Below are 26013 nucleotides of genomic sequence, written 5' to 3' on the forward strand. Positions count from 1 at the left end.
TCCGGTAACCTCCCGGTACTCCGGTAAAATCCCGATTTCACCCGGAACACTTCCGATATCCAAACATAGGCTTCCAATATATCAATCTTTACGTCTCGACCATTTCGAGACTCCTCGTCATGTCCGTGATCACATCCGGGACTCCGAACAACCTTTGGTATATCAAAATGCATAAACTCATAATATAACTGTCATCGTAACCTTAAGCGTGTGGACCCTACGGGTTCGAGAACAATGTAGACATGACCGAGACACGTCTCTGGTCAATAACCAATAGCGGGACCTGGATGCCCATATTGGCTCCTACATATTCTATGAAGTTCTTTATCGGTCAGACCGCATAACAACATACGTTGTTCCCTTTGTCATCGGTATGTTACTTGCCCGAGATTCGATCGTCGGTATCCAATACCTAGTTCAATCTCGTTACCGGCAAGTCTCTTTACTCGTTCCGTAATACATCATCTCACAACTAACATATTAGTTGTAATGCTTGCAAGGCTTATGTGATGTGCATTACCGAGAGGGCCCAGAGATACCTCTCCGACAATCGGAGTGACAAATCCTAATCTCGAAATACGCCAACCCAACATGTACCTTTGGAGACACCTGTAATGCTCCTTTATAATCACCCAGTTACGTTGTGACGTTTGGTAGCACCCAAAGTGTTCCTCCGGCAAACGGGAGTTGCATAATCTCATAGTTATAGGAACATGTATAAGTCATGAAGAAAGCAATAGCAACATACTAAATGATCGGGTGCTAAGCTAATGGAATGGGTCATGTCAATCAGATCATTCAACTAATGATGTGACCTTGTTAATCAAATAACAACTCATCGTTCATGGTTAGGAAACATAACCATCTTTGATTAACGAGCTAGTCAAGTAGAGGCATACTAGTGACACTTTGTTTGTCTATGTATTCACACATGTATTATGTTTCCGGTTAATACAATTCTAGCATGAATAATCAACATTTATCATGAAATAAGGAAATAAATAATAACTTTATTATTGCCTCTAGGGCATATTTCCTTCAGTCTCCCACTTGCACTAGAGTCAATAATCTAGTTCACACCGCCATGTGATTTAACAGCAATAGTTCACATCACCATGTGATTAACACCCATAGTTCACATCGATATGTGATCAACACCCAAAGGGTTTACTAGAGTCAGTAATCTAGTTCACATCGCTATGTGATTAACACCCAAAGAGTACTAAGGTGTGATCATGTTTTGCTTGTGAGATAATTTTAGTCTACGGGTCTGTCACATTCAGATCCGTAAGTATTTTGCGAATTTCTATGTCAACAATGCTCTGCACGGAGCTACTCTAGCTTATTGCTCCCACTTTCAATATGTATCTAGATCGAGACTTAGAGTCATCCAGATCTGTGTCAAAACTTGCATCGACGTAACCTTTTATGACGAACCTTTTTGTCACCTTCATAATTGAGAAATATTTCCTTATTCCACTAAGGATAATTTTGACCGCTGTCCAGTGATCTACTCTTAGATCACTATTGTATTCCCTTGCTTAACAAAGTGTAGGGTATACAATAGATCTGGTACACAGCATGGCATACTTTATAGAACCTATGACTGAGGCATAGGGAATGACTTTCATTCTCTTTCTATCTTCTGCCGTGGTCGGGCTTTGAGTCTTACTCAACTTCACACCTTGTAACACAGGCAAGAAACTTTTTCTTTGACTGTTCCATTTTGAACTACTTCAAAATCTTGTCAAGGTATGTACTCATTGAAAAACTTATCAAGCGTCTTGATCTATATTTATAGATCTTGATACTCAATATGTAAGCAGCTTTACCGAGGTCTTTCTTTGAAAAACTCCTTTCAAACACTCCTTTATGCTTTGCAGAATAATTCTACATTATTTCCGATCAACAATATGTCATACACATATACTTATCAGAAATGATGTAGTGCTCCCACTCACTTTCTTGTAAATACAGGTTTCACCGCAAGTCTGTATAAAACTATATGCTTTGATCAACTTATCAAAGCGTATATTCCAACTCCGAGATTCTTGCACCAGTCCATAGATGGATCGCTGGAGCTTGCTTATTTAGTTAACACCTTTAGGATCGACAAAACCTTCTAGTTGCATCGTATACAACTCTTCTTTAGTAAATCCATTAAGGAATGCAGTTTTGTTTATCCATTTGCCAGATTTCATAAAATGCGGCAATTGCTAACATGATTCGGACAGAGTTAAGCATAGATACGAGTGAGAAAATCTCATCGTAGTCAACACCTTGAACTTGTTGAAAACCTTTTGCGACAATTCTAGCTTTGTAGATAGTAACACTACTATCAGCGTCCGTCTTCCTCTTGAAGATCCATTTATTTTCTATGGCTTGCCGATGATCGGGCAAATCCATCAAAGTCCATACTTTGTTCTCATACATGGATCATATCTCAGATTTCATGGCCTCAAACCATTTCGCGGAATCTGGGCTCATCATCGCTTCCTCATAGTTCGCAAGTTCGTCATGGTCTAGTAACATGACTTCCAGAACAGGATTACCGTACCACTCTGGTGCGGATCTCACTCTGGTTTACCTACGAGATTTGGTAGTAACTTGATCTGAAGTTACATGATCATCATCATTAGCTTCCTCACTAATTGGTGTAGTAGTCACAGGAACAGATTTCTGTGATGAACTACTTTCCAATAAGTGAGCAGGTACAGTTACCTCATCAAGTTCTACTTTCCTCCCACTCACTTCTTTCGAGAGAAACTCCTTCTCTAGAAAAACTCCGAATTTAGCAACAAAAGTCTTGCCTTCGGATCTGTGATAGAAGGTGTATCCAATAGTTTCCTTTGGATATCCTATGAAGATTTACTTCTCCGATTTGGGTTCGAGCTTATTATGTTGAAACCTTTTTCACATAAGCATCGCAGTCCCAAACTTTAAGAAACGACAACTTTGGTTTCTTGCCAAACCACAGTTCAGATTGTGTCGTCTCAACGGACTTAGATGGTGCCCTATTTAACGTGAATGCAGCTGTCTCTAATGCATAACCCCAAAACGATAATGATAAATCGGTAAGAGACATCATAGATCGCACTATATCTAATAAAGTACGGTTATGACATTCGGACACACCATTACACTATGGTGTTCCAGGTGGCGTGAGTAGTGAAACTATTTCACATTGTTTTAATTGAAGACCAAACTCGTAACTCAAATATTTGTCTCCGCGATCAGATCGTAGAAACTTTATTTTCTTGTCACGATGATTTTCCACTTCACTCTGAAATTCTTTGAACTTTTCAAATGTTTCAGACTTATGTTTCATCAAGTAGATATACCCATATCTGCTCAAATCATCTGTGAAGTTCAGAAAATAACGATACTTGCCGTGAGCCTTAACACTCATCGGACCGCATACATCAGTATGTATTATTTCCAATAAGTCAGTTGCTCGCTCCGGAGAACGGAGTCTTAGTCATCTTGCCCATGAGGCATGGTTCGCAAGCATCAAGTGATTCATAATCAAGTGATTCCAAAATCCCATCAGCATGGAGTTTCTTCATGCGCTTTACACCAATATGACCTAAACGGTAGTGCTACAAATAAGTTGCACTATCATTATTAACTTTGCATCTTTTGGTTTCAATATTATGATTATGTGTATCACTACGATCGAGATCCAACGAACTATTTTCATTGGGTGTGTAACCATATAAGGTTTTATTCATGTAAACAGAACAACAATTTATTCTCTTACTTAAATGAATAACCGTATTACAATAAACATGATCAAATCATATTCATGCTCAACGCAAACACCAAATAACACTTATTCAGGTTCAACACTAATCCCGAAAGTATAGGGAGTGTGCGATGATGATCATATCAATCTCGGAACCACTTCCAACACACATCGTCACTTCACCCTTAACTAGTCTCTGTTTATTCTGCAACTCCCATTTCGAGTTACTAATCTTAGCAACTGAACTAGTATCAAATACTGAGGGGTTGCTATAAACACTAGTAAAGTACACACCAATAACATGTATATCAAATATACTTATGTTCACTTTGCCATCCTTCTTATCTGCCAATCACTTGGGGTAGTTCCGCTTCTAGTGACCAGTCCCTTTGCAGTAGAAACACTTAGTCTCAGGCTTAGGACCAGACTTGGGCTTCTTCACTTGAGCAGCAACTTGCTTGTTGTTCTTCTTGAAGTTCCCCTTCTTCCCTCTGCCCTTTTCTTGAAACTAGTGGTCTTGTCTACCATCAACACTTGATGTTTTTCTCGATTTCTACCTTCGTCAATTTCCGCATTACGAAGAGCTTGGGAATCGTTTCCGTTATTCCTTGCATATCATAGTTCATCACAAAGTTCTACTAACTTGGTGATGGTGACTAGAGAATTCTGTCAATCACTATCTTATCTGGGAGATTAACTCCCACTTGATTCAAGCGATTGTTGTACTCAGACAATCTGGGCACATGCTCACTAGTTGAGCGATTCTCCTCCATCTTTTAGCTATAGAACTTGTTGGAGACTTTCATATCTCTCAACTCGGGTATTTGCTTGAAATATTAACTTCAACTCCTGGAACATCTCATATGCTCCATGACGTTCAAAACGTCTTTGAAGTCCCGATTCTAAGCCATTAAGTATGGTGCACTAAACTATCAAGTAGTCATCATATTGAGCTAGCCAAACGTTCATAACGTCTGCATCTGCTCCTGCAATAGGTCCGTCACCTAGCGGTGCATCAAGGACATAATTCTTCTGTGCAGCAATGAGGATAAACCTCAGACCACGGATCCAATCCGCATCTTTGCTACTAACATCTTTCAACACAATTTTCTCTAGGAACATATTAAAATAAACACAGGGAAGCAACAACGCGAGCTATTGATCTACAATATGATTTGCAAAATACTACCAGGACTAAGTTCATGATAAATTTAAGTTTAATTTAATCATATTACTTAAGAACTCCCAGTTAGATAGACATCCCTCTAATCCTCTAAGTGATCACGTGATCCAAATCAACTAAACCATGTCCGATCATCACGTGATATGGAGTAGTTTCATTGGTGAACATCACTATGTTGATCATATCTACTATATGATTCACGCTCGACCTTTCGGTCTCCGTGTTCCGAGGCCATATCTGTATATGCTAGGCTCGTCAAGTATAACCCGAGTACTCTGCGTGTGCAAAACTGGCTTACACCCGTTGTAGATGGACGTAGAGCTTATCACACCCGATCATCACGTGGTGTCTGGGCACGACGAACTTTGGCAACGGTGCATACTCAGGGAGAACACTTCTTGATAATTTAGTGAGAGATCATCTTATAATGCTACCGTCAATCAAAGCAAGATAAGATGTATAAAAGATAAACATCACATGCAATCAATATAAGTGATATGATATGGCCATCATCATCTTGTGCCTGTGATCTCCATCTCCGAAGCACTGTCATGATCACCATCGTCACCGGTGCGACACCTTGATCTCCATCGTAGCATCGTTGTCGTCTCGCCAATCTTATGCTTCCACGACTATCACTACCGCTTAGTAATAAAGTAAAGCATTACATCGCGATTGCATTGCATACAATAAAGCGACAACCATATGGCTCCTGCCAGTTGCCGATAACTTGGTTACAAAACATGATCATCTCATACAATAAAATTTAGCATCATGTCTTGGCCATATCACATCACAACATGCCCTGCAAAAACAAGTTAGACGTCCTCTACTTTGTTGTTGCAAGTTTTACGTGGCTGCTACGGGCTTAAGTAAGAACCAATCTCACCTACGCATCAAAACCACAACGATAGTTTGTCAATTTGACTCCGTTTTAACCTTCGCAAGGACCGGGCGTAGCCACACTCGGTTCAACTAAAGTTGGAGAAACTGTCACCCGCAAGCCACCTATGTGCAAAGCACGTCGGGAGAACCGGTCTCGCGTAAGCGTACGCGTAATGTCGGTCCGGGCCGCTTCATCCAACAATACCGCCGAACCAAAGTATGACATGCTGGTAGGCAGTATGACTTATATCACCCACAACTCACTTGTGTTCTACTCGTGCATATTACATCAACATATAAAACCTAGGCTCGGATGCCACTGTTGGGTTTCGTAGTAATTTCAAAAAATTTCCTACGCACACGCAAGATCATGTGATGCATAGCAACGAGAGGGGAGAGTGTTGTCTATGTACCCAATGGAGACTGACTGCGGAAGCGCTGACACGACGTAGAGGAAGTAGTCGTACGTCTTCACGATCCAACCGATCAAGCACCGAAACTACGGCACCTCCGAGTTCGAGCACACGTTCAGCTCGATGACGATCCCCGGACTCCGATCCAGCAAAGTGTCGGGGAAGAGTTCCGTCAGCACGACGGCGTGGTGACGATCTTGATGTACTACAGCAGCAGGGCTTCGCCTAAACTCCGCTACAGTATTATCGAGGAATATGGTGGCTGGGGGCACCGCACACGGCTAAGGAATAGATCACGTGGATCAACTTGTGTCTTTCTGGGGTGCCTCTGCCTCAGTATATAAAGGAGCCAAAGGGGAGGGGGTCGCCGGCCAGGAGGAGGGCGCAGGAGGAGTCCTACTCCCCCCCAATCCTAGTTGGACTAGGATTCCCCGAGGAGGAAAGAGGGAGAGGGGGGCCGGCCACCTCTCCTAGTCCTAATAGGACTAGGGGAGGGGGGAGGTGCGCAGCCACCTTGGGCTGCCCCTTTCTCCTTTCCACTAAAGCCCATAAAGGCCCATATTGTTGGGGAACGTAGCAGAAAACAAAAATTTTCCTACGGTTTCACCAAGATCCATCTAGGAGTTCATCTAGCAACGAGTGATTAGATGCATCTACGTACCTTGTAGATCGCAAGCGGAAGCGTTCAAAGAACGGGGATGAGGTAGTCGTACTCGACGTGATTCGAATCACCGAAGATCTTAGCACCGAACGGACGATGCCTCCGCGTTCGACACACGTACAGAACAGCCACGTCTCCTCCTTCTTGATCCAGCAAGGGGAGAGGAGAGGTTGAGGGAGATGGCACCAGCAGCAGCACGACGGCGTGGTGATGATGGAGCTGCAGTACTCCGTCAGGGCTTCGCCAAGCGCTATGGAGGAGGAGGAAGTGTTGGTGAGGGAGAAGGAGGCTGCCATGTACTCCGCTTCACATGTAGATCCCGCCACGACGCTCTACTTGCAGCTGCACCAGCTCACTGCTCCTCCATTCAACATATACACGTATCCGGTTTGTGACTTAGAGTCATCCAGATCTGTGTCGAAGCTAGTGTCGACGTAACCCTTTACGACGAGCTCTTCGTCACCTCCATAAACGAGAAACATGTCCTTTGTCCTTTTCAGGTACTTCAGGATATTCTTGACCGCTGTCCAGTGTTCCTTGCCGGGATTACTTTGGTACCTTCCTACCAAACTTACGGCAAGGTTTACATCAGGTCTGGTACACAGCATGGCATACATAATAGATCCTATGGCTGAAGCATAGGGGATGACACTCATCTCTTCTTTATCTTTTACCGTGGTCGGGCATTGAGCCGAGCTCAATCTCACACCTTGCAAAATAGGCAAGAACCCTTTCTTGGACTGATCCATTTTGAACTTCTTCAAAATCTTATCAAGGTATGTGCTTTGTGAAAGACCTATGAGGCGTCTTGATCTATCTCTATAGATCTTGATGCCTAATATATAAGCAGCTTCTCCAAGGTCCTTCATTGAAAAACTTTTATTCAAGTAGGCCTTGATGCTGTCCAAGAGTTCTATATCACTTCCCATCAAAAGTATGTCATCTACATATAGTATGAGAAATGCTACAGAGCTCCCACTCACTTTCTTGTAAACGCAGGCTTCTCCATAAGTCTGCGTAAACCCAAACGCTTTGATCATCTCATCAAAGCGAATGTTCCAACTCCGAGATGCTTGCACCAGCCCATAAATCGAGCGTTGGAGCTTGCACACCTTGTCAGCATTCTTAGGATCGACAAAACCTTCTGGCTGCATCATATACAACTCTTCCTTAAGGAAACCATTAAGGAATGCCGTTTTGACGTCCATTTGCCATATCTCATAATCGTAGAATGCGGCAATTGCTAACATGATTCGGACGGACTTTAGCTTCGCTACCGGTGAGAAAGTCTCATCGTAGTCAATTCCTTGAACTTGTCGATAACCCTTAGCGACAAGCCGAGCTTTATAGATGGTCACATTATCATCCGCGTCTGTCTTCTTCTTGAAGATCCATTTATTTTCTATGGCTCGCCGTTCAACGGGCAAGTCAGTCAAAGTCCATACTTCGTTTTCATACATGGATCCTATCTCGGATTTCATGGCTTCTAGCCATTTGTCGGAATTCGGGCCCGCCATCGCTTCTTCATAGTTTGAAGGTTCACCGTTGTCTAACAACATGATTTCCAAGACAGGGTTGCCGTACCACTCTGGTGCGGAACGTGTCCTTGTGGACCTTCGAATTTCAGTAGGAGCTTGATCAGAAGTATCTTGATCATCATCAATAACTTCCTCTCTAGTCGGTGCAGGCGCCTCAGGAACATTTTCTTGAGTTGCGCCATTTTCCGGTTCAAGAGGTAATACTTCATAAAGTTCTACTTTCCTCCCACTTACTTCTTTCGAGAGAAACTCTTTCTCTAGAAAGGATCCATTCTTGGCAACAAAGATCTTGCCTTCGGATCTGAGGTAGAAGATATACCCAATGGTTTCTTTAGGGTATCCTATGAAGACGCATTTTTCCGATTTGGGTTCGAGCTTTTCAGGTTGAAGTTTCCTGACATAAGCATCGCATCCCCAAACTTTTAGAAACGACAGCTTAGGTTTCTTCCCAAACCATAATTCAAACGGTGTCGTCTCAACGGATTTCGACGGTGCCCTATTTAAAGTGAATGCGGCAGTCTCTAAAGCATAGCCCCAAAAAGATAGTGGTAAATCGGCAAGAGACATCATAGATCGCACCATATCTAATAGAGTGTGATTACGACGTTCAGACACACCATTACGCTGAGGTGTTCCAGGCGGCGTGAGTTGTGAAACTATTCCGCATTTTCTTAAGTGTGTGCCAAATTCGTGACTCAAGTATTCTCCTCCACGATCTGATCGTAGAAACTTGATTTTCCTGTCACGTTGATTCTCAACTTCACTCTGAAATTCCTTGAACTTTTCAAAGGTTTCAGACTTGTGTTTCATTAAGTAGACATACCCATATCTACCTTAAGTCATCAGTGAGGGTGAGAACATAACGATAGCCACCGCGAGCCTCAACACTCATTGGACCGCACACATCAGTATGTATGATTTCCAATAAGTTGGTTGCTCGCTCCATTGTTCCTGAGAACGGAGTCTTGGTCATTTTACCCATGAGGCATGGTTCGCACGTGTCAAATGATTCATAATCAAGAGACTCTAAAAGTCCATCTGCATGGAGCTTCTTCATGCGTTTGACACCTATGTGACCAAGGCGGCAGTGCCACAAGTATGTGGGACTATCATTATCAACTTTACATCTTTTGGTATTCACACTATGAATATGTGTAAGTTACGTTCGTTAAATAAACCATTGCACCATCGGAGCATGACCATAAAACATATCTCTCATATAAATAGAACAACCATTATTCTCGGATTTAAATGAGTAGCCATCTCGATTAAACGAGATCCTGATACATTGTTCATGCTCAAAGCTGGCACTAAATAACAATTATTGAGGTTTAAAACTAATCCCGTAGGTAAATGTAGAGGTAGCGTGCCGACGGCGATCACATCGACCTTGGAACCATTCCCGACGCGCATCGTCACCTCGTCACTTCGCCAGTCTCCGCTTATTCCGCAGCTCCTGCTTTTGAGTTACAAATGTGAGCAACTGCACCGGTATCAAATACCCAGGAGCTACTACGAGTACTGTAAGGTACACATCAATTACATGTATATCACATATACCTTTTGTTTTGCCGGCCTTCTTGTCCGCTAAGTATTTGGGGCAGTTCCGCTTCCAGTGACCCTTCCCTTTGCAATAAAAGCACTCCGTCTCAGGCTTGGGTCCATACTTTGACTTCTTCTTCCCGCAGCTTGCTTGCCGGGCGCGGCAACTTCCTTGCCGTCCTTCTTAGTTCTTTTTACCCTTGCCCTTCTTGAACTTAGTGGTTTTATTGACCATCAACACTTGATGTTCCTTCTTGACTTCTACCTCTGCTGATTTCAGCATTGCAAATACTTCAGGAATGGTCTTTTCCATCCCCTGCATATTGAAGTTCATCACAAAGCTCTTGTAGCTTGGTGGAAGCGACTGGAGGATTCTGTCAATGACCGCGTCATCCGGGAGATTAACTCCCAGCTGAGTCAAGCGGTTATGTAACCCAGACATAGTGAGTATGTGCTCACTGACAGAACTATTTTCCTCCATCTTACAGCTGAAGAATTTGTCGGAGACTTCATATCTCTCGATCCGGGCATGAGCTTGAAAAACCATTTTCAGCTCTTCGAACATCTCATATGCTCCATGTCTCTCAAAACGCTTTTGGAGCCCCGGCTCTAAGGTGTAAAGCATGCCGCACTGAACGAGGGAGTAGTCATCGGCACGTGTCTGCCAAGCGTTCATAACGTCTTGGTTCTGTGGGACGGGTGGATCACCTAGCGGTGCTTGTAGGACATAATCTTTCTTGGCAGCTATGAGGATGATCCTCAGGTTCCGGACCCAGTCCGTATAGTTGCTGCCATCGTCTTTCAGCTTGGTTTTCTCTAGGAACGCGTTGAAGTTGAGGACTACGTTGGCCATTTGATCTACAAGACATATTGTAAAGATTTTAGACTAAGTTCATGATAATTAAGTTCATCTAATCAAATTATTAATGAACTCCCACTTAGATAGACATCCCTCTAGTCATCTAAGTATAACATGATCCGAGTTGCTAGGCCGTGTCCGATCATCACGTGAGACGGACTAGTCAACGTCGGTGAACATCTTCATGTTGATCGTATCTTCTATACGACTCATGCTCGACCTTTCGGTCTTCTGTGTTCCGAGGCCATGTCTATGCACATGCTAGGCTCGTCAAGTCAACCTAAGTGTTTGGTGTGTAAATCTGTCTTACACCCGTTGTATGTGAACGTAATCTATCACACCCGATCATCACGTGGTGCTTCGAAACAACGAACTGTCACGGTGCACAGTTAGGGGGAACACTTTCTTGAAATTATTATGAGGGATCATCTTATTTACTACCGTCGTTCTAAGTAAACAAGATGCAAAAACATGATAAACATCACATGCAATCAAATAATAATAGTGACATGATATGGCCAATATCACATAGCTCCTTTGATCTCCATCTTGGGGCTCCATGATCATCCTGTCACGTCATACTCATCGGACATGTAAGTTGTGATTTCATTACCTAGCATGAACTCTCATACATCACATATAGATCATTCATCATTCATTCACAACTTTGGCCATATCATATCACAGCACTTGCTGGCAAAACAGTTAGACGTCCTCTAATTGTTTTGTTGCAGGTTTTACGTGGCTGAAGTAGGGTTCTACAGAACGTTTTCTTACCTACGTGAAGCCACAACGTGATTTTCACTTCTATTTACCCTTTAAGGACTGTTCATTCGAATCCGCTCCAACTAAAGTAGGAGAGACAGACACCCCAGCACCTTATGGCAACTTGTGCATGTTAGGTGGAACCCGGTCTCACGTTAGCGTACGGTGTAGTGGGTCCGGGCCGCTTCATCCACATACCGTTGAAGCAAGATAAGACCTAGTAGCGGCCAAGAAGTTGACACATCTACGCCACAACAATTGTGTTTCTACTCGTGCAGAGAGCTTCGCATAGACCTCCTAGCTCAATGATGCACTGTTGGGACGTAGCAGAAACAAAAATTTTTCCTACGGTTTCACCAATCATCTAGGAGTTCATTCTAGCAACGAGTGAATTAGATGCATCTACGTACCTTGTAGATCGCACGCGAAAGCGTTCAAAGAACGGGGATGAGGTAGTCGATACTCGACGTTATTCGAACACGAAGAATCTTAGCACCGAACGACGATGCCTCCGCGTTCAACCACGTTACAGAACAGCACGTCTCCTCCTTCTTGATCCCGCAAGGGAGAGGAGAGGTTGAGGGAGATGGGCACCAGCAGCAGCACGACGGCGTGGTGATGATGGAGCTGCAAGTACTCCGTCAGGGCTTCGCCAAGCGCTAATGGAGGAGGAGGAAGTGTGGAGAGGAGAAGGAGGCAACAAAGGCGTGTGGAAAGCCTCCTTCCCTCACTATATAGGAGGGCCAAGGGGGGGGCGCGGCCCTAGGAGATTCCATCTCTGAGTGGTGGCGGCGGCCAAGGGGGTTCCTCCCCCAAGCACTAGGAGGTGCCTTCCCTCCTAGGACTCTATCTCCTTTGTAACCCTAGCGCATGGGCCTCTTTGTGGGTGGTGCCCTTGGCCCATGTAGGGCAAGGCGCACCCCCTAGAGCATTGTGGCCCCCCGGGACAGGTGGCCCCACTGTGGACCCCCGGGGACCTTCGGTCTTCCGGTACAATACCGATACCCGGAACTTTGTCCCGATGCCCGAAAACAGGACTTCCCATATATAAAATCTTTACTCCGGACCATTACGGAAACTCCTCGTGACGTCCGGGATCTCATCCGGACTTCCGAACAAATTCGGGTTACTGCATATACATACTACCACCCTTAGCGTCACCGAACCTTAAGTGTGTAGACCCTACGGGTTCGGAGATATGCAGACATGACCGAGACGACTCTCGGTCCAATTACCAACAGGGATCTGGATACCATGTTGGCTCCACATACTCCACGATGATCTCATCGATGAACACGATGTCGAGGATTTAACAACCCGTATGCAATTCCCTTGTCAATCGGTATGTTACTTGCCGAGATTCGATCGTCGTATCCAATTACCTTGTTCAATTCTTGTTACGGCAGTCACTTTACTCATACCGTTAATGGCGATGCCCGTGACCAGACACTTGGCACTTTGAGGCTCATTATGATGATGCATTACCGAGTGGGGCCCCAGTGATACCTCCGTCATATGGAGTGACAAATCCCAGTCTCGATCCGTGTCAACCCAGACACTTTCGGAGATACCTGTAGTGCCTTTATATTCACCAGTTACGTTGTTGACGTTTGGTACACCCAAGCACTCCTACGGTATCCGGAGTTACCACGAATCTCATGGTCAAAAGGAAAAGATACTTGACCATTTGAAAAGCTCTAGCCAACGAACTACACGATCTTTGGCTATGCTTAGATGGGTCTTGTCCACATCATTCTCCTAATGATGTGATCCCTTTATCAATGACATCAATGTCCATAGCCAGGAAACCATGACTATCTGATCAAAGCTAGTCAACTAGAGGCTTACTAGGGACACTTATGTCTGTATTCACACGTGTATTACGATTCCGGATAATACAGTTATAGCATGATAAGACATTATCATGACAAAGAAATATAATATAATGCTTTTTTATTTGCTGTAGGCATATTTCCAACACATATGGCTCCCGGGGGGTTCCGGTAACCTCCCGGTACTCCGGTAAAATCCCGATTTCACCCGGAACACTTCCGATATCCAAACATAGGCTTCCAATATATCAATCTTTACGTCTCGACCATTTCGAGACTCCTCGTCATGTCCGTGATCACATCCGGGACTCCGAACAACCTTTGGTATATCAAAATGCATAAACTCATAATATAACTGTCATCGTAACCTTAAGCGTGTGGACCCTACGGGTTCGAGAACAATGTAGACATGACCGAGACACGTCTCTGGTCAATAACCAATAGCGGGACCTGGATGCCCATATTGGCTCCTACATATTCTATGAAGTTCTTTATCGGTCAGACCGCATAACAACATACGTTGTTCCCTTTGTCATCGGTATGTTACTTGCCCGAGATTCGATCGTCGGTATCCAATACCTAGTTCAATCTCGTTACCGGCAAGTCTCTTTACTCGTTCCGTAATACATCATCTCACAACTAACATATTAGTTGTAATGCTTGCAAGGCTTATGTGATGTGCATTACCGAGAGGGCCCAGAGATACCTCTCCGACAATCGGAGTGACAAATCCTAATCTCGAAATACGCCAACCCAACATGTACCTTTGGAGACACCTGTAATGCTCCTTTATAATCACCCAGTTACGTTGTGACGTTTGGTAGCACCCAAAGTGTTCCTCCGGCAAACGGGAGTTGCATAATCTCATAGTTATAGGAACATGTATAAGTCATGAAGAAAGCAATAGCAACATACTAAATGATCGGGTGCTAAGCTAATGGAATGGGTCATGTCAATCAGATCATTCAACTAATGATGTGACCTTGTTAATCAAATAACAACTCATCGTTCATGGTTAGGAAACATAACCATCTTTGATTAACGAGCTAGTCAAGTAGAGGCATACTAGTGACACTTTGTTTGTCTATGTATTCACACATGTATTATGTTTCCGGTTAATACAATTCTAGCATGAATAATCAACATTTATCATGAAATAAGGAAATAAATAATAACTTTATTATTGCCTCTAGGGCATATTTCCTTCAGTCTCCCACTTGCACTAGAGTCAATAATCTAGTTCACATCGCCATGTGATTTAACAGCAATAGTTCACATCACCATGTGATTAACACCCATAGTTCACATCGATATGTGATCAACACCCAAAGGGTTTACTAGAGTCAGTAATCTAGTTCACATCGCTATGTGATTAACACCCAAAGAGTACTAAGGTGTGATCATGTTTTGCTTGTGAGATAATTTTAGTCTACGGGTCTGTCACATTCAGATCCGTAAGTATTTTGCGAATTTCTATGTCAACAATGCTCTGCACGGAGCTACTCTAGCTTATTGCTCCCACTTTCAATATGTATCTAGATCGAGACTTAGAGTCATCCAGATCTGTGTTAAAACTTGCATCGACGTAACCTTTTATGACGAACCTTTTTGTCACCTTCATAATTGAGAAATATTTCCTTATTCCACTAAGGATAATTTTGACCGCTGTCCAGTGATCTACTCTTAGATCACTATTGTATTCCCTTGCTTAACAAAGTGTAGGGTATAAAATAGATCTGGTACACAGCATGGCATACTTTATAGAACCTATGACTGGGATTAGGGAATGACTTTCATTCTCTTTCTATCTTCTACCGTGGTCGGGCTTTGAGTCTTACTCAACTTCACACCTTGTAACACAGGCAAGAAACTTTTTCTTTGACTGTTCCATTTTGAACTACTTCAAAATCTTGTCAAGGTATGTACTCATTGAAAAACTTATCAAGCGTCTTGATCTATATTTATAGATCTTGATACTCAATATGTAAGCAGCTTTACCGAGGTCTTTCTTTGAAAAACTCCTTTCAAACACTCCTTTATGCTTTGCAGAATAATTCTACATTATTTCCGATCAACAATATGTCATACACATATACTTATCAGAAATGATGTAGTGCTCCCACTCACTTTCTTGTAAATACAGGCTTCACCGCAAGTCTGTATAAAACTATATGCTTTGATCAACTTATCAAAGCGTATATTCCAACTCTGAGATTCTTGCACCAGTCCATAGATGGATCGCTGGAGCTTGCTTATTTAGTTAACACCTTTAGGATCGACAAAACCTTCTAGTTGCATCGTACAACTCTTCTTTAGTAAATCCATTAAGGAATGCAGTTTTGTTTATCCATTTGCCAGATTTCATAAAATGCGGCAATTGCTAACATGATTCGGACAGAGTTAAGCATAGATACGAGTGAGAAAATCTCATCGTAGTCAACACCTTGAACTTGTCGAAAACCTTTTGCGACAATTCTAGCTTTGTAGATAGTAACACTACTATCAGCGTCCGTCTTCCTCTTGAAGATCCATTTATTTTCTATGGCTTGCCGATGATCGGGCAAATCCATCAAAGTCCATACTTTGTTCTCATACATGGATCATATCTCAGATTTCATGGCCTCAAACCATTTCGCGGAATCTGGGCTCATCATCGCTTCCTCATAGTTCGCAAGTTCGTCATGGTCTAGTAACATGACTTCCAGAACAGGATTACCGTACCACTCTGGTGCGGATCTCACTCTGGTTTACCTACGAGATTTGGTAGTAACTTGATCTGAAGTTACATGATCATCATCATTAGCTTCCTCACTAATTGGTGTAGTAGTCACAGGAACAGATTTCTGTGATGAACTACTTTCCAATAAGTGAGCAGGTACAGTTACCTCATCAAGTTCTACTTTCCTCCCACTCACTTCTTTCGAGAGAAACTCCTTCTCTAGAAAAACTCCGAATTTAGCAACAAAAGTCTTGCCTTCGGATCTGTGATAGAAGGTGTATCCAATAGTTTCCTTTGGATATCCTATGAAGATTTACTTCTCCGATTTGGGTTCGAGCTTATTATGTTGAAACCTTTTTCACATAAGCATCGCAGTCCCAAACTTTAAGAAACGACAACTTTGGTTTCTTGCCAAACCACAGTTCAGATTGTGTCGTCTCAATGGACTTAGATGGTGCCCTATTTAACGTGAATGCAGCTGTCTCTAATGCATAACCCCAAAACGATAATGGTAGATCGGTAAGAGACATCATAGATCGCACTATATCTAATAAAGTACGGTTATGACATTCGGACACACCATTACATTATGGTGTTCCAGGTGGCGTGAGTAGTGAAACTATTTCACATTGTTTTAATTGAAGACCAAACTCGTAACTCAAATATTTGTCTCCGCGATCAGATCGTAGAAACTTTATTTTCTTGTCACGATGATTTTCCACTTCACTCTGAAATTCTTTGAACTTTTCAAATGTTTCAGACTTATGTTTCATCAAGTAGATATACCCATATCTGCTCAAATCATCTGTGAAGTTCAGAAAATAACGATACTTGCCGTGAGCCTTAACACTCATCGGACCGCATACATCAGTATGTATTATTTCCAATAAGTCAGTTGCTCGCTCCGGAGAACGGAGTCTTAGTCATCTTGCCCATGAGGCATGGTTCGCAAGCATCAAGTGATTCATAATCAAGTGATTCCAAAATCCCATCAGCATGGAGTTTCTTCATGCGCTTTACACCAATATGACCTAAACGGTAGTGCTACAAATAAGTTGCACTATCATTATTAACTTTGCATCTTTTGGTTTCAATATTATGATTATGTGTATCACTACGATCGAGATCCAACGAACTATTTTCATTGGGTGTGTAACCATATAAGGTTTTATTCATGTAAACAGAACAACAATTTATTCTCTTACTTAAATGAATAACCGTATTACAATAAACATGATCAAATCATATTCATGCTCAACGCAAACACCAAATAACACTTATTCAGGTTCAACACTAATCCCGAAAGTATAGGGAGTGTGCGATGATGATCATATCAATCTCGGAACCACTTCCAACACACATCGTCACTTCACCCTTAACTAGTCTCTGTTTATTCTGCAACTCCCATTTCGAGTTACTAATCTTAGCAACTGAACTAGTATCAAATACTGAGGGGTTGCTATAAACACTAGTAAAGTACACACCAATAACATGTATATCAAATATACTTATGTTCACTTTGCCATCCTTCTTATCTGCCAATCACTTGGGGTAGTTCCGCTTCTAGTGACCAGTCCCTTTGCAGTAGAAACACTTAGTCTCAGGCTTAGGACCAGACTTGGGCTTTTTCACTTGAGCAGCAACTTGCTTGTTGTTCTTCTTGAAGTTCCCCTTCTTCCCTCTGTCCTTTTCTTGAAACTAGTGGTCTTGTCTACCATCAACACTTGATGTTTTTCTCGATTTCTACCTTCGTCAATTTCCGCATTACGAAGAGCTTGGGAATCGTTTCCGTTATTCCTTGCATATCATAGTTCATCACAAAGTTCTACTAACTTGGTGATGGTGACTAGAGAATTCTGTCAATCACTATCTTATCTGGGAGATTAACTCCCACTTGATTCAAGCGATTGTTGTACTCAGACAATCTGGGCACATGCTCACTAGTTGAGCGATTCTCCTCCATCTTTTAGCTATAGAACTTGTTGGAGACTTTCATATCTCTCAACTCGGGTATTTGCTTGAAATATTAACTTCAACTCCTGGAACATCTCATATGCTCCATGACGTTCAAAACGTCTTTGAAGTCCCGATTCTAAGCCATTAAGTATGGTGCACTAAACTATCAAGTAGTCATCATATTGAGCTAGCCAAACGTTCATAACATCTGCATCTGCTCCTGCAATAGGTCCGTCACCTAGCGGTGCATCAAGGACATAATTCTTCTGTGCAGCAATGAGGATAAACCTCAGACCACGGATCCAATCCGCATCTTTGCTACTAACATCTTTCAACACAATTTTCTCTAGGAACATATTAAAATAAACACAGGGAAGCAACAACGCGAGCTATTGATCTCGCGGTGGGGGAGGCTCGCCTCCTGGTGGCGCGGCACGGCGGCTATGGGGTGTGGCGACCACGAGGATGCGTCTCCGGCGGGTGGTGGCCACGGCGACGTCGTCGGTAGGCTCCGGGGCTGCGGTCCTGCAGATCCTTCTCGGCAAGTCGGGGCGGGGGTGGCGGCTCCGCTTCCCTGCCTTCTGGTCGTTCTTCCAATGCAGTTCTTGCTGGTGGTCTTGGTGCTGCATCAAGGGGGCGCCTGATCCGGCTGCTCTTCGGCCGGATCTGGTCCGTCCGTGTCTGCCGGAGGGTTGGTCATCGTGGTGGCCTCGGCTGCGGCAGCTGGGCGGAAGTGCGTTGTGGTGGACCTTCTGTGGCGATGGCGTGGTAGTTGTGCAAGGTGTGTGCGGGTCAGCAGAGGTGCGGGCCGGCTTCGGCCGGCTACGCGAGGTTGTTCATCGGGTCTACTCCGAGCGCAAGCTTTGCCCGGCTATGGCCGGCAGGCGGTGGCGGCGTTTTTGGGCGTCGTTTTCCTTCTTGAAGGCATCGTCGTGGAGTTCTCCGACCCGGTCCATCCTTGGATCTCGTTCTTCAGGCGAAAGGCTAGACCCATCTGGGTCGGGCAACGACGTTGTCTCAATGGTGTTTCCCTCTTCAGGGCGTTGCTTTGAAGATCGGTGATTCTTCCCCGCCCTTCTCTTGGGCTGGACGTGCACGGCTCACGGTTGGCAGGTGCCCAACTGGTGATGCGAGTGGTTGGCGTTGCGACGCGTGTGGCGACGACGATGATGGCATGTGGAGCTGGGTGGCGGCCTGTCCTTCTGATGTCGGCGGTCCGGTTCGCCAACGGGTATGCCTATGCTTGTTTCTCACTGTGACAGAGAAGTCGGAACTGCATGCGGCGGGGCCCCTGCGGCAACGATGACTCCATGAGGGTGGTTTGAGCGGATGGTGCTCTCCGAAGGTTGTGCTGGGCTAGGTCGGTGCGAGGCGTGCAACTTTCTCCAGTGAAGCGTATCGACAAAATCGGAGCTGCCGGTCCTCGACGTCGACGGTCGATTGTTTGGCTAGGGCTGACAAGGTCGTCGTGTGCCGTTCGTTCGAAGGGGTCTGGACAGATCGTTTGCGGCGGAGTCGGAGTCGCTTGCTCGGGGAGAGGTGATGACGATGACAATGCATGCAGCCTTGACGGTGCCCTCTTCTCGGCGGTGTGTGCGGTCTTGTAGGTGCCAGGTCGGCCGGGGTGCCCTTTTTTGTGGGCGTGTTGTAACGGTTTTCGCCCGGTTTTTTTCTAATTAACCGAACAACTCTCTTCTTCTTAATCAATGAAAATGGCAAATCTTTTGCCTCGTTTAAAAAAAAAAAAGAGGCTCAAAATGGATGCCGCGGACATATGGGGCACCAAATTAATCCGTCGTGCTTGTAGATGCTCTTAACTCATATAGGTAAGAGGGACCATGTTAAAAGAGCTCACTTGGTTATTATAATACTAGTAGCAAAAGCAGAAGTTTATCAGCATATATAGCTAGCTGCATTGGACTCAACAGCAGCCTATGAATCAGCCTTTTTCTGTCTAGAAACAACATTAACAGTCCAGTCCAAGTGTACACAATCACACGAATTAATCACCAGGTACAACAACAACACAATCACACTTCACACCAATCTCAATGTGCCCCGGCCTCCTCTGCTTCACGACCCCGCGCTAGCTCAGCTAGACTTTTCAGTTTTCACTACACCTAGCCTGTAAAAAGTACAGTGGCGCGAGCGCTGCTCTGGGCTACGGATCTGCGGTGCAGCAGGCCACGAATCAATCAATCAGCTGTCCATGGTCACAGCACATACACACAACAGTTACAACATATGCGTCGAGATGAAATGGATCACGCGTTGCCGTTGCGCTTGGCCTTCCTGTACTCCCACGGCTCCTGCGGCTTGGACGCCGCCCACAGGCCCTTGCGCGCGGCCTGCGCCTGGCTCTGCCACTGCAGGTGGGTCAAAGAGATGATTAGTTTCTGTCAGCAACTTCATGGTTTGATTCCATACCACCTCACGATCTCTCCATGGTTCTTTTTACAGTCAGGTGATCAGTTTGTAGTGTGTAGTGTGTGTATCTGTATGTGGACTGGTGATGATTTTACCTTGGCAAGCTCCGGGCGTTTGTCGTAGGCGGTGTAGTGCCACGCGAAGCCTTTCTTCAGCATTTGCTCCTGCGGACAAAGCAAGAGGGAATTTGTTATCTTCTGAAGTTTTTTGTAGAGCAGTTGACTCTCAGAAAAGGCATAGCTGTTTCTGAACGTGTTCCCAGCAGAATGCAGAAGCAACAGTTTGTCTAAGTTCGCTTCTACTAGTGTGACACAGCACTATTAAACTAGTACAGTACAAGAATGCAAGCTGACATGCCGTAGATGGCAAGAAATTGATGTTGCAGTTCTTTCCAAGTTGCTTCCACGAGGCGAGCTGTTCTGAAGACTGAAGCTGAAGGTATGGGTTCTTGATTGGTTTCTCACCTGCACGAAGACCCCGCCGACGTGGAGATCCCCGACGGACCTGCCGTAGCGGTCGGTGTTGTAGACGTGCACCGTCAGGCACTTGCCCTCCACCAGCTTCAGCAGCGCCTCCGTGGCCTCCTTCCCGTACGGCATCGCGCTCTCCGGCGCGTCGATCCCACTGCATCCCATCCCAATTTCATCAGAACTTATTCACACAAGTTAGCTAATCTTGATCACTGAATCATGGTGTAGCACACAGTACACCAGCAAGACTAACCTTAGCCTGATCCTGTACTTCTTGGCGAGCACCTCAACGCCCTTGGCGTTGGGAACCATTCTGTATCCCGCGGCGGCGATGGTCTTCTGGAGCGCGTCGGCCGTGGGGTAGTTCCTGGCGGCGCGCGCCTTGGTGCGCTCCGCCGCGGCCTTCTTGATCTCGCTGGGGGCGTCATTCGTGTCCACGTACACCGTCACCGTGTCGCCGTCCGCCACCGCCTTGGCGTCCACCGGGAGCGTGTGCAGCTCGAACTTGACGCCCTGCGGCTTGTGCGCGGGGGCGCTGTGCTGGGCCGGAGGGGCGTGGTGACCGGCGGCGGGCGGCGGCGCCGATCCCGCCTCGTTCGGGTGCGGGAGGCCGTAGAAGGCGAGCAGGCCGTCGACGTCCGCCTTCTGGTGGTTCTTCAGCGTCAGCACCACGAGGCGGCCGGCCTCCTCCGGCGTGGTCGGGGCTGGCCTCGCCTTCTTCCATGCCACTTGCAGCTTCTTGTACCTTCACATCAGCGGTTTCAACTTTGTAAGAAATGATCATCGTGGCAGCATTTTTTTACACTGATACTATGAACAAGCTTCTTCTACGAATGTTCACAATCAATTCCAGGAAACATCTCAGTAGCTCCTGCTGCAAGCCTTAGCAATTGCTAGGAAACATCTCAGTAATAGCACCGAGTTCTTAATTGTATGGTTTACCAGTGAGTATGGTAGTTAATTAGTTATCTCGTTCCCTTTACCGGTTTACCCGTAAAAAGAAAGTAAAACAAAAATGAAAATCCTTAACAAAATTCTAGTTTCTTTTGTCCTTTTAACAAGTGCTACCTAATTTCTTTTACTCAATTTCTCTTCCAGATCAGGTCGCTTTCGGAATTGGACACCTCGCTCGAAGCTAGCCTTCGCATCCACGTTCGACAGTGAGCTAGCCAGGCCGTCGTCTCTGAATCGGTCTTTGACAGGCTCGTCGTCAGCTCCGAGTTAAACTACTGGTACTCCGAGCACGAATTTGCCGGAGGGAGCTCGGCAAGGAAATCAATCAAAGGGGAAGCGGAATTATAGTACGTACCAGTTGGCCTGCGCGGCGGCGGAGGAGACGACGTGGCGGCTGAGGCCCTCGGGGACCTGCTTGGTGCGCTGGAACTCGAGGATGTCGCGGCCGAGCGCGGCGACGGAGGCGTCCGCGCCGTGCGGCTGGAAGGCGGCGTCGGAGAGGTCCGAGCAGACCCCGCACAGGAACTTGTATATGCTGTTCCCCATGGCCCCTAGGACGACGACGAGGAGCAGGAGCAGGATCACGCGGCGGCTTGTGGGCGGTGGGTTCCCGTGCGAAATCCGCTCCGGGATCTGTAAAGAATGGAGTTGGTTCTGCGTGGATCTGCGGGATGAATGACAGTGTGCGCGTCGCCTCAGAGCCGTTTCGGCCCGCCTCACGAGGAAGGGAAGGCAGGAGCGAGGAGGGGGAAAGCTGTTGAGCTCTGCCAAGTGGAGGTGGGGCGCGGGATTGGCTGCGGCGGAGCTGCGCATAGGATTTGCTCCTGCGCATAGGGGGTGCGTGCTGGGTTTATACTAAAATTGGAGAAGGTGGTTGCGTCGTCGCGACTTTATCCATGTCGGCACGGCGGGTCGCTGTTGCCGACTGATTTTGAGGGTTTTGGTTGGTGCTTTCGGTGATTGAGATTAGTTTTGCCATTTGCAGATAATGGCAGCGTATCCGCCGCTACGTGGCATGCGCAGGTGGAGGCCTGATGTTGGCGATACCAATTCGGGTGGGTGCCCTTGCGCCACCTCACCTCATCTAGCTGCACCGGATGGATGGAGAGAACGATCGAATTATTGGGGATGATTTTCAACACTTGCTGCGCGCATACGTTCTTTTCTTTTGTTTATTAAACGTAGGAGTAGTTGATTGAGAGGCAGGGAAGCGTCGCTCGTGCACTGAGTGCAAGTTCTCGTGCAGTATTCCCTGCCTGCACATCCGATCTGCCTTTACTCACTTCCTTCACTCCGCTGGGCTGTTGGGTGGGACCGAGGGACGGGGCATGTCGCCACTTTTTGGGCTGTTTACCATGTGCACTTGGTGGTTATTGGTTCCCTGTCTCTCTAAGATATTTTGGGCTGGTTTCCATGTGGACCTAGTGACGGAGGAGGATGTCAACGCTAGACATTTAAGAGCTGTTGGGCAATCCAGCTGCTCCCTAAAATTCGAGGATCTGCGGAGCACCTGTTTCCCTGCTCCATAATTTTTAACTTCAACTCCGCCAGCTCCAGGAGCGGGAGTATGGAGCGGAGTGATGCCAAACAGTCCTTCAGAAACCTATTAAAAATAATAATATATTTTACAAAATTGTTCGGTGTGTGTTAAAAAAATTGTATATTAAAAAAGGTTCACCATATATTTAAAAAATCTTCGATCAATGGTCACCCTATTATTAAAAAATCGTTGTATATTAAAAATGTTCAATGCACAATAAGAAAATGTTTAGTATGTATTACAAATACTCATCATATATTAAAAGTATTTTCACCATATGCTAAAAAATTGTTTGCATTAGGAAAAGAAAAAGAAAAAACACAACAGAAAAGTTGCATCGAACAGGAATAGGCGATAAAAGGCCCCAAATTGGGCCAGGCTAACTCGGCTTGCCAGTGCTCATCATGGTGCCTATTTGCCGCTTGTGGGCAGCGAATAGGATTCGACCTGTTGGAGAGCCAGGTCGTACCAGCATGAGCGCAACCATAGCCGCACTGGTGTTGGTAATTCCAAGAAGGGTTCTACTAAACATACGAGGGCTATAAAAACGTCAAAATAGATGTCTAGGTTGATGTCTAAGAGATATGATATGAAAATTTTACAAGTGATAATCGGTGAGACAATTAACACTTGCTCGATAATAGATGCACACATACACATACAATTGATGCCTTTGGCAGGCACGCATACCCCTTCATCTCATTGAGTCCACACGCGACTAGGGTTCCTCAACCTCCTGTCGGCGCCACTGCCAGTCCGCCTCTTCTCTGGTGGCTTTAGGGCCATGGAGGTGTTGTGGACCTCGACCTTGCCGGCGGGAAGGTTCCTGCTTCATTTTAGGTATTTTTAGGTCGATTAGAGTTTGTGTCGTGTTGAGGAGGACGTAGCGGCGGCTTCCTGAAGATGGAATAAATTCCTCCCACCTTGCTCCCGTCTTGACGGTGTGTCTAGCATCGTCAAAGGGCGTGTGGATATGTCTCTATAGCGGATCACATGGGATTCAGTCGGTATTGACCTTTGATGGATCCAGTCTTCGTTCGCGTGTCTACATGTTGGATCTTTCCGTCCTACGCTTCTCGGCATCGGCGGTGGTTGCTGTTCTGGTGCGCTAGTCTCGATGACCTTAAAAACGACCACTCAACTGTCTACTATAATAAGTTTTGTCCAGCTCCAGTGAAGGAGGGGCGATGATGGTGACGTGCTTTCAGCTCACTTTAGTGTTTGTAGTCGTTGCTAGGGTTTTTCTGAAAAGGAGGATGGCCCCCGGCCTCTGCATCAGGACGATGCATGCATCCATTTTATTTATTATTCATCAATACCTTACAAAGTAATACATCAATATGTCTGAAGCCATCCTCTTAATGACAAAAGTCGCTATTCCTATCCATTAGGTGAAGGGATGTTGATTGCCCGGGCCACATACCCGGACCTCACATCAAAGCACAATATTTAAAGCCGGAGGCCCAACCTGAAGGAAATATGCCCTAGAGGCAATAATAAAGTTGTTATTTATATTTCCTTATATCATGATAAATGTTTATTATTCATGCTAGAATTGTATTAACCGAAACTTGATACATGTGTGAATAGATAAACAAAACAAATTGTCCCTAGTATGCCTCTAATTGACTAGCTCATTAATCAAAGATGGTTAAGTTTCCTGACCATAGACATGTGTTGTCATTTGATGAACGGGATCACATCATTAGGAGAATGATGTGATGGACGTGACCCATCCGTTAGCTTAGCATAATGATCGTTTAGTTTTATTGCTATTGCTTTCTTCATGACTTATACACATTCCTTTGACTATGAGATTATGCAACTCCTGAATACCGGAGGAACACCTTGTGTGCTATCAAATGTCACAACGTAGCTGGGTGATTATAAAGATGCTCTACAGGTGTCTCCGAAGGTGTTTGTTGGCTTGTCATAGATTGATATTAGGATTTGTCACTCCGAGTATCGAAGAGGTATCTCTAGGCCCTCTCGGTAATGCACATCATGATAAGCCTTGCAAGCAATGTGACTAATGGGTTAGTTACAGGATGATGCATTACGGAACGAGTAAAGAGACTTGCCAGTAACGAGATTGAACTAGGTATAAATATACCGAGGATCGAATCTCGGGCAAGTAACATACCGATGACAGAGGGAATAACGTATGTTGTCATTGCGGTTTGACCGATAAAGATCTTCATAGAATATGTAGGAACCAATATGATCATCTAGGTTCCGCTATTGGTTATTGATCGGATATGTGTCTCGGTCATTTCTACATACTTCTGTATTATCCAGGTTCCGCTTAACGTTCGATGACAATTTGTATTATGAGTTATGTGTTTTGGTGACCGAAGATTGTTCGGAGTCCTGGATGAGATCACAGACATGACGAGGAGTCCCGAAATGGTCGAGAGGTAAAGATTGATATATTGGAAGATGGTATTCGGACACCGGAATGGTTTCGGAGTGGTTCGAGTATTTTTCGGAGCACCGGGGGGTTACCGGAACCCCCCGGGGAAGT

General features: G+C 45.1%; 1 protein-coding gene across 1 annotated transcript; it reads right to left on the reverse strand.

Annotated features, from left to right (window-relative positions):
- Positions 1–19999: 19999 nt before the first annotated feature.
- LOC125542862 (probable staphylococcal-like nuclease CAN1) lies at positions 20000–22800 on the reverse strand. Its single transcript, XM_048706088.1, has 5 exons — positions 22305–22800; positions 21249–21740; positions 20990–21149; positions 20621–20689; positions 20000–20464 (listed from the first exon to the last, which is right to left on the reverse strand). The coding sequence occupies exons 1-5, from the start codon at positions 22760–22762 to the stop codon at positions 20363–20365; spliced, it is 1281 nt and encodes a 426-aa protein (XP_048562045.1). The 5' UTR covers positions 22763–22800; the 3' UTR covers positions 20000–20362.
- Positions 22801–26013: the final 3213 nt, after the last annotated feature.

This window comes from Triticum urartu, chromosome 3 (genome assembly GCF_003073215.2).
Source record: "Triticum urartu cultivar G1812 chromosome 3, Tu2.1, whole genome shotgun sequence".
Classification (NCBI taxonomy): domain Eukaryota; kingdom Viridiplantae; phylum Streptophyta; class Magnoliopsida; order Poales; family Poaceae; genus Triticum; species Triticum urartu.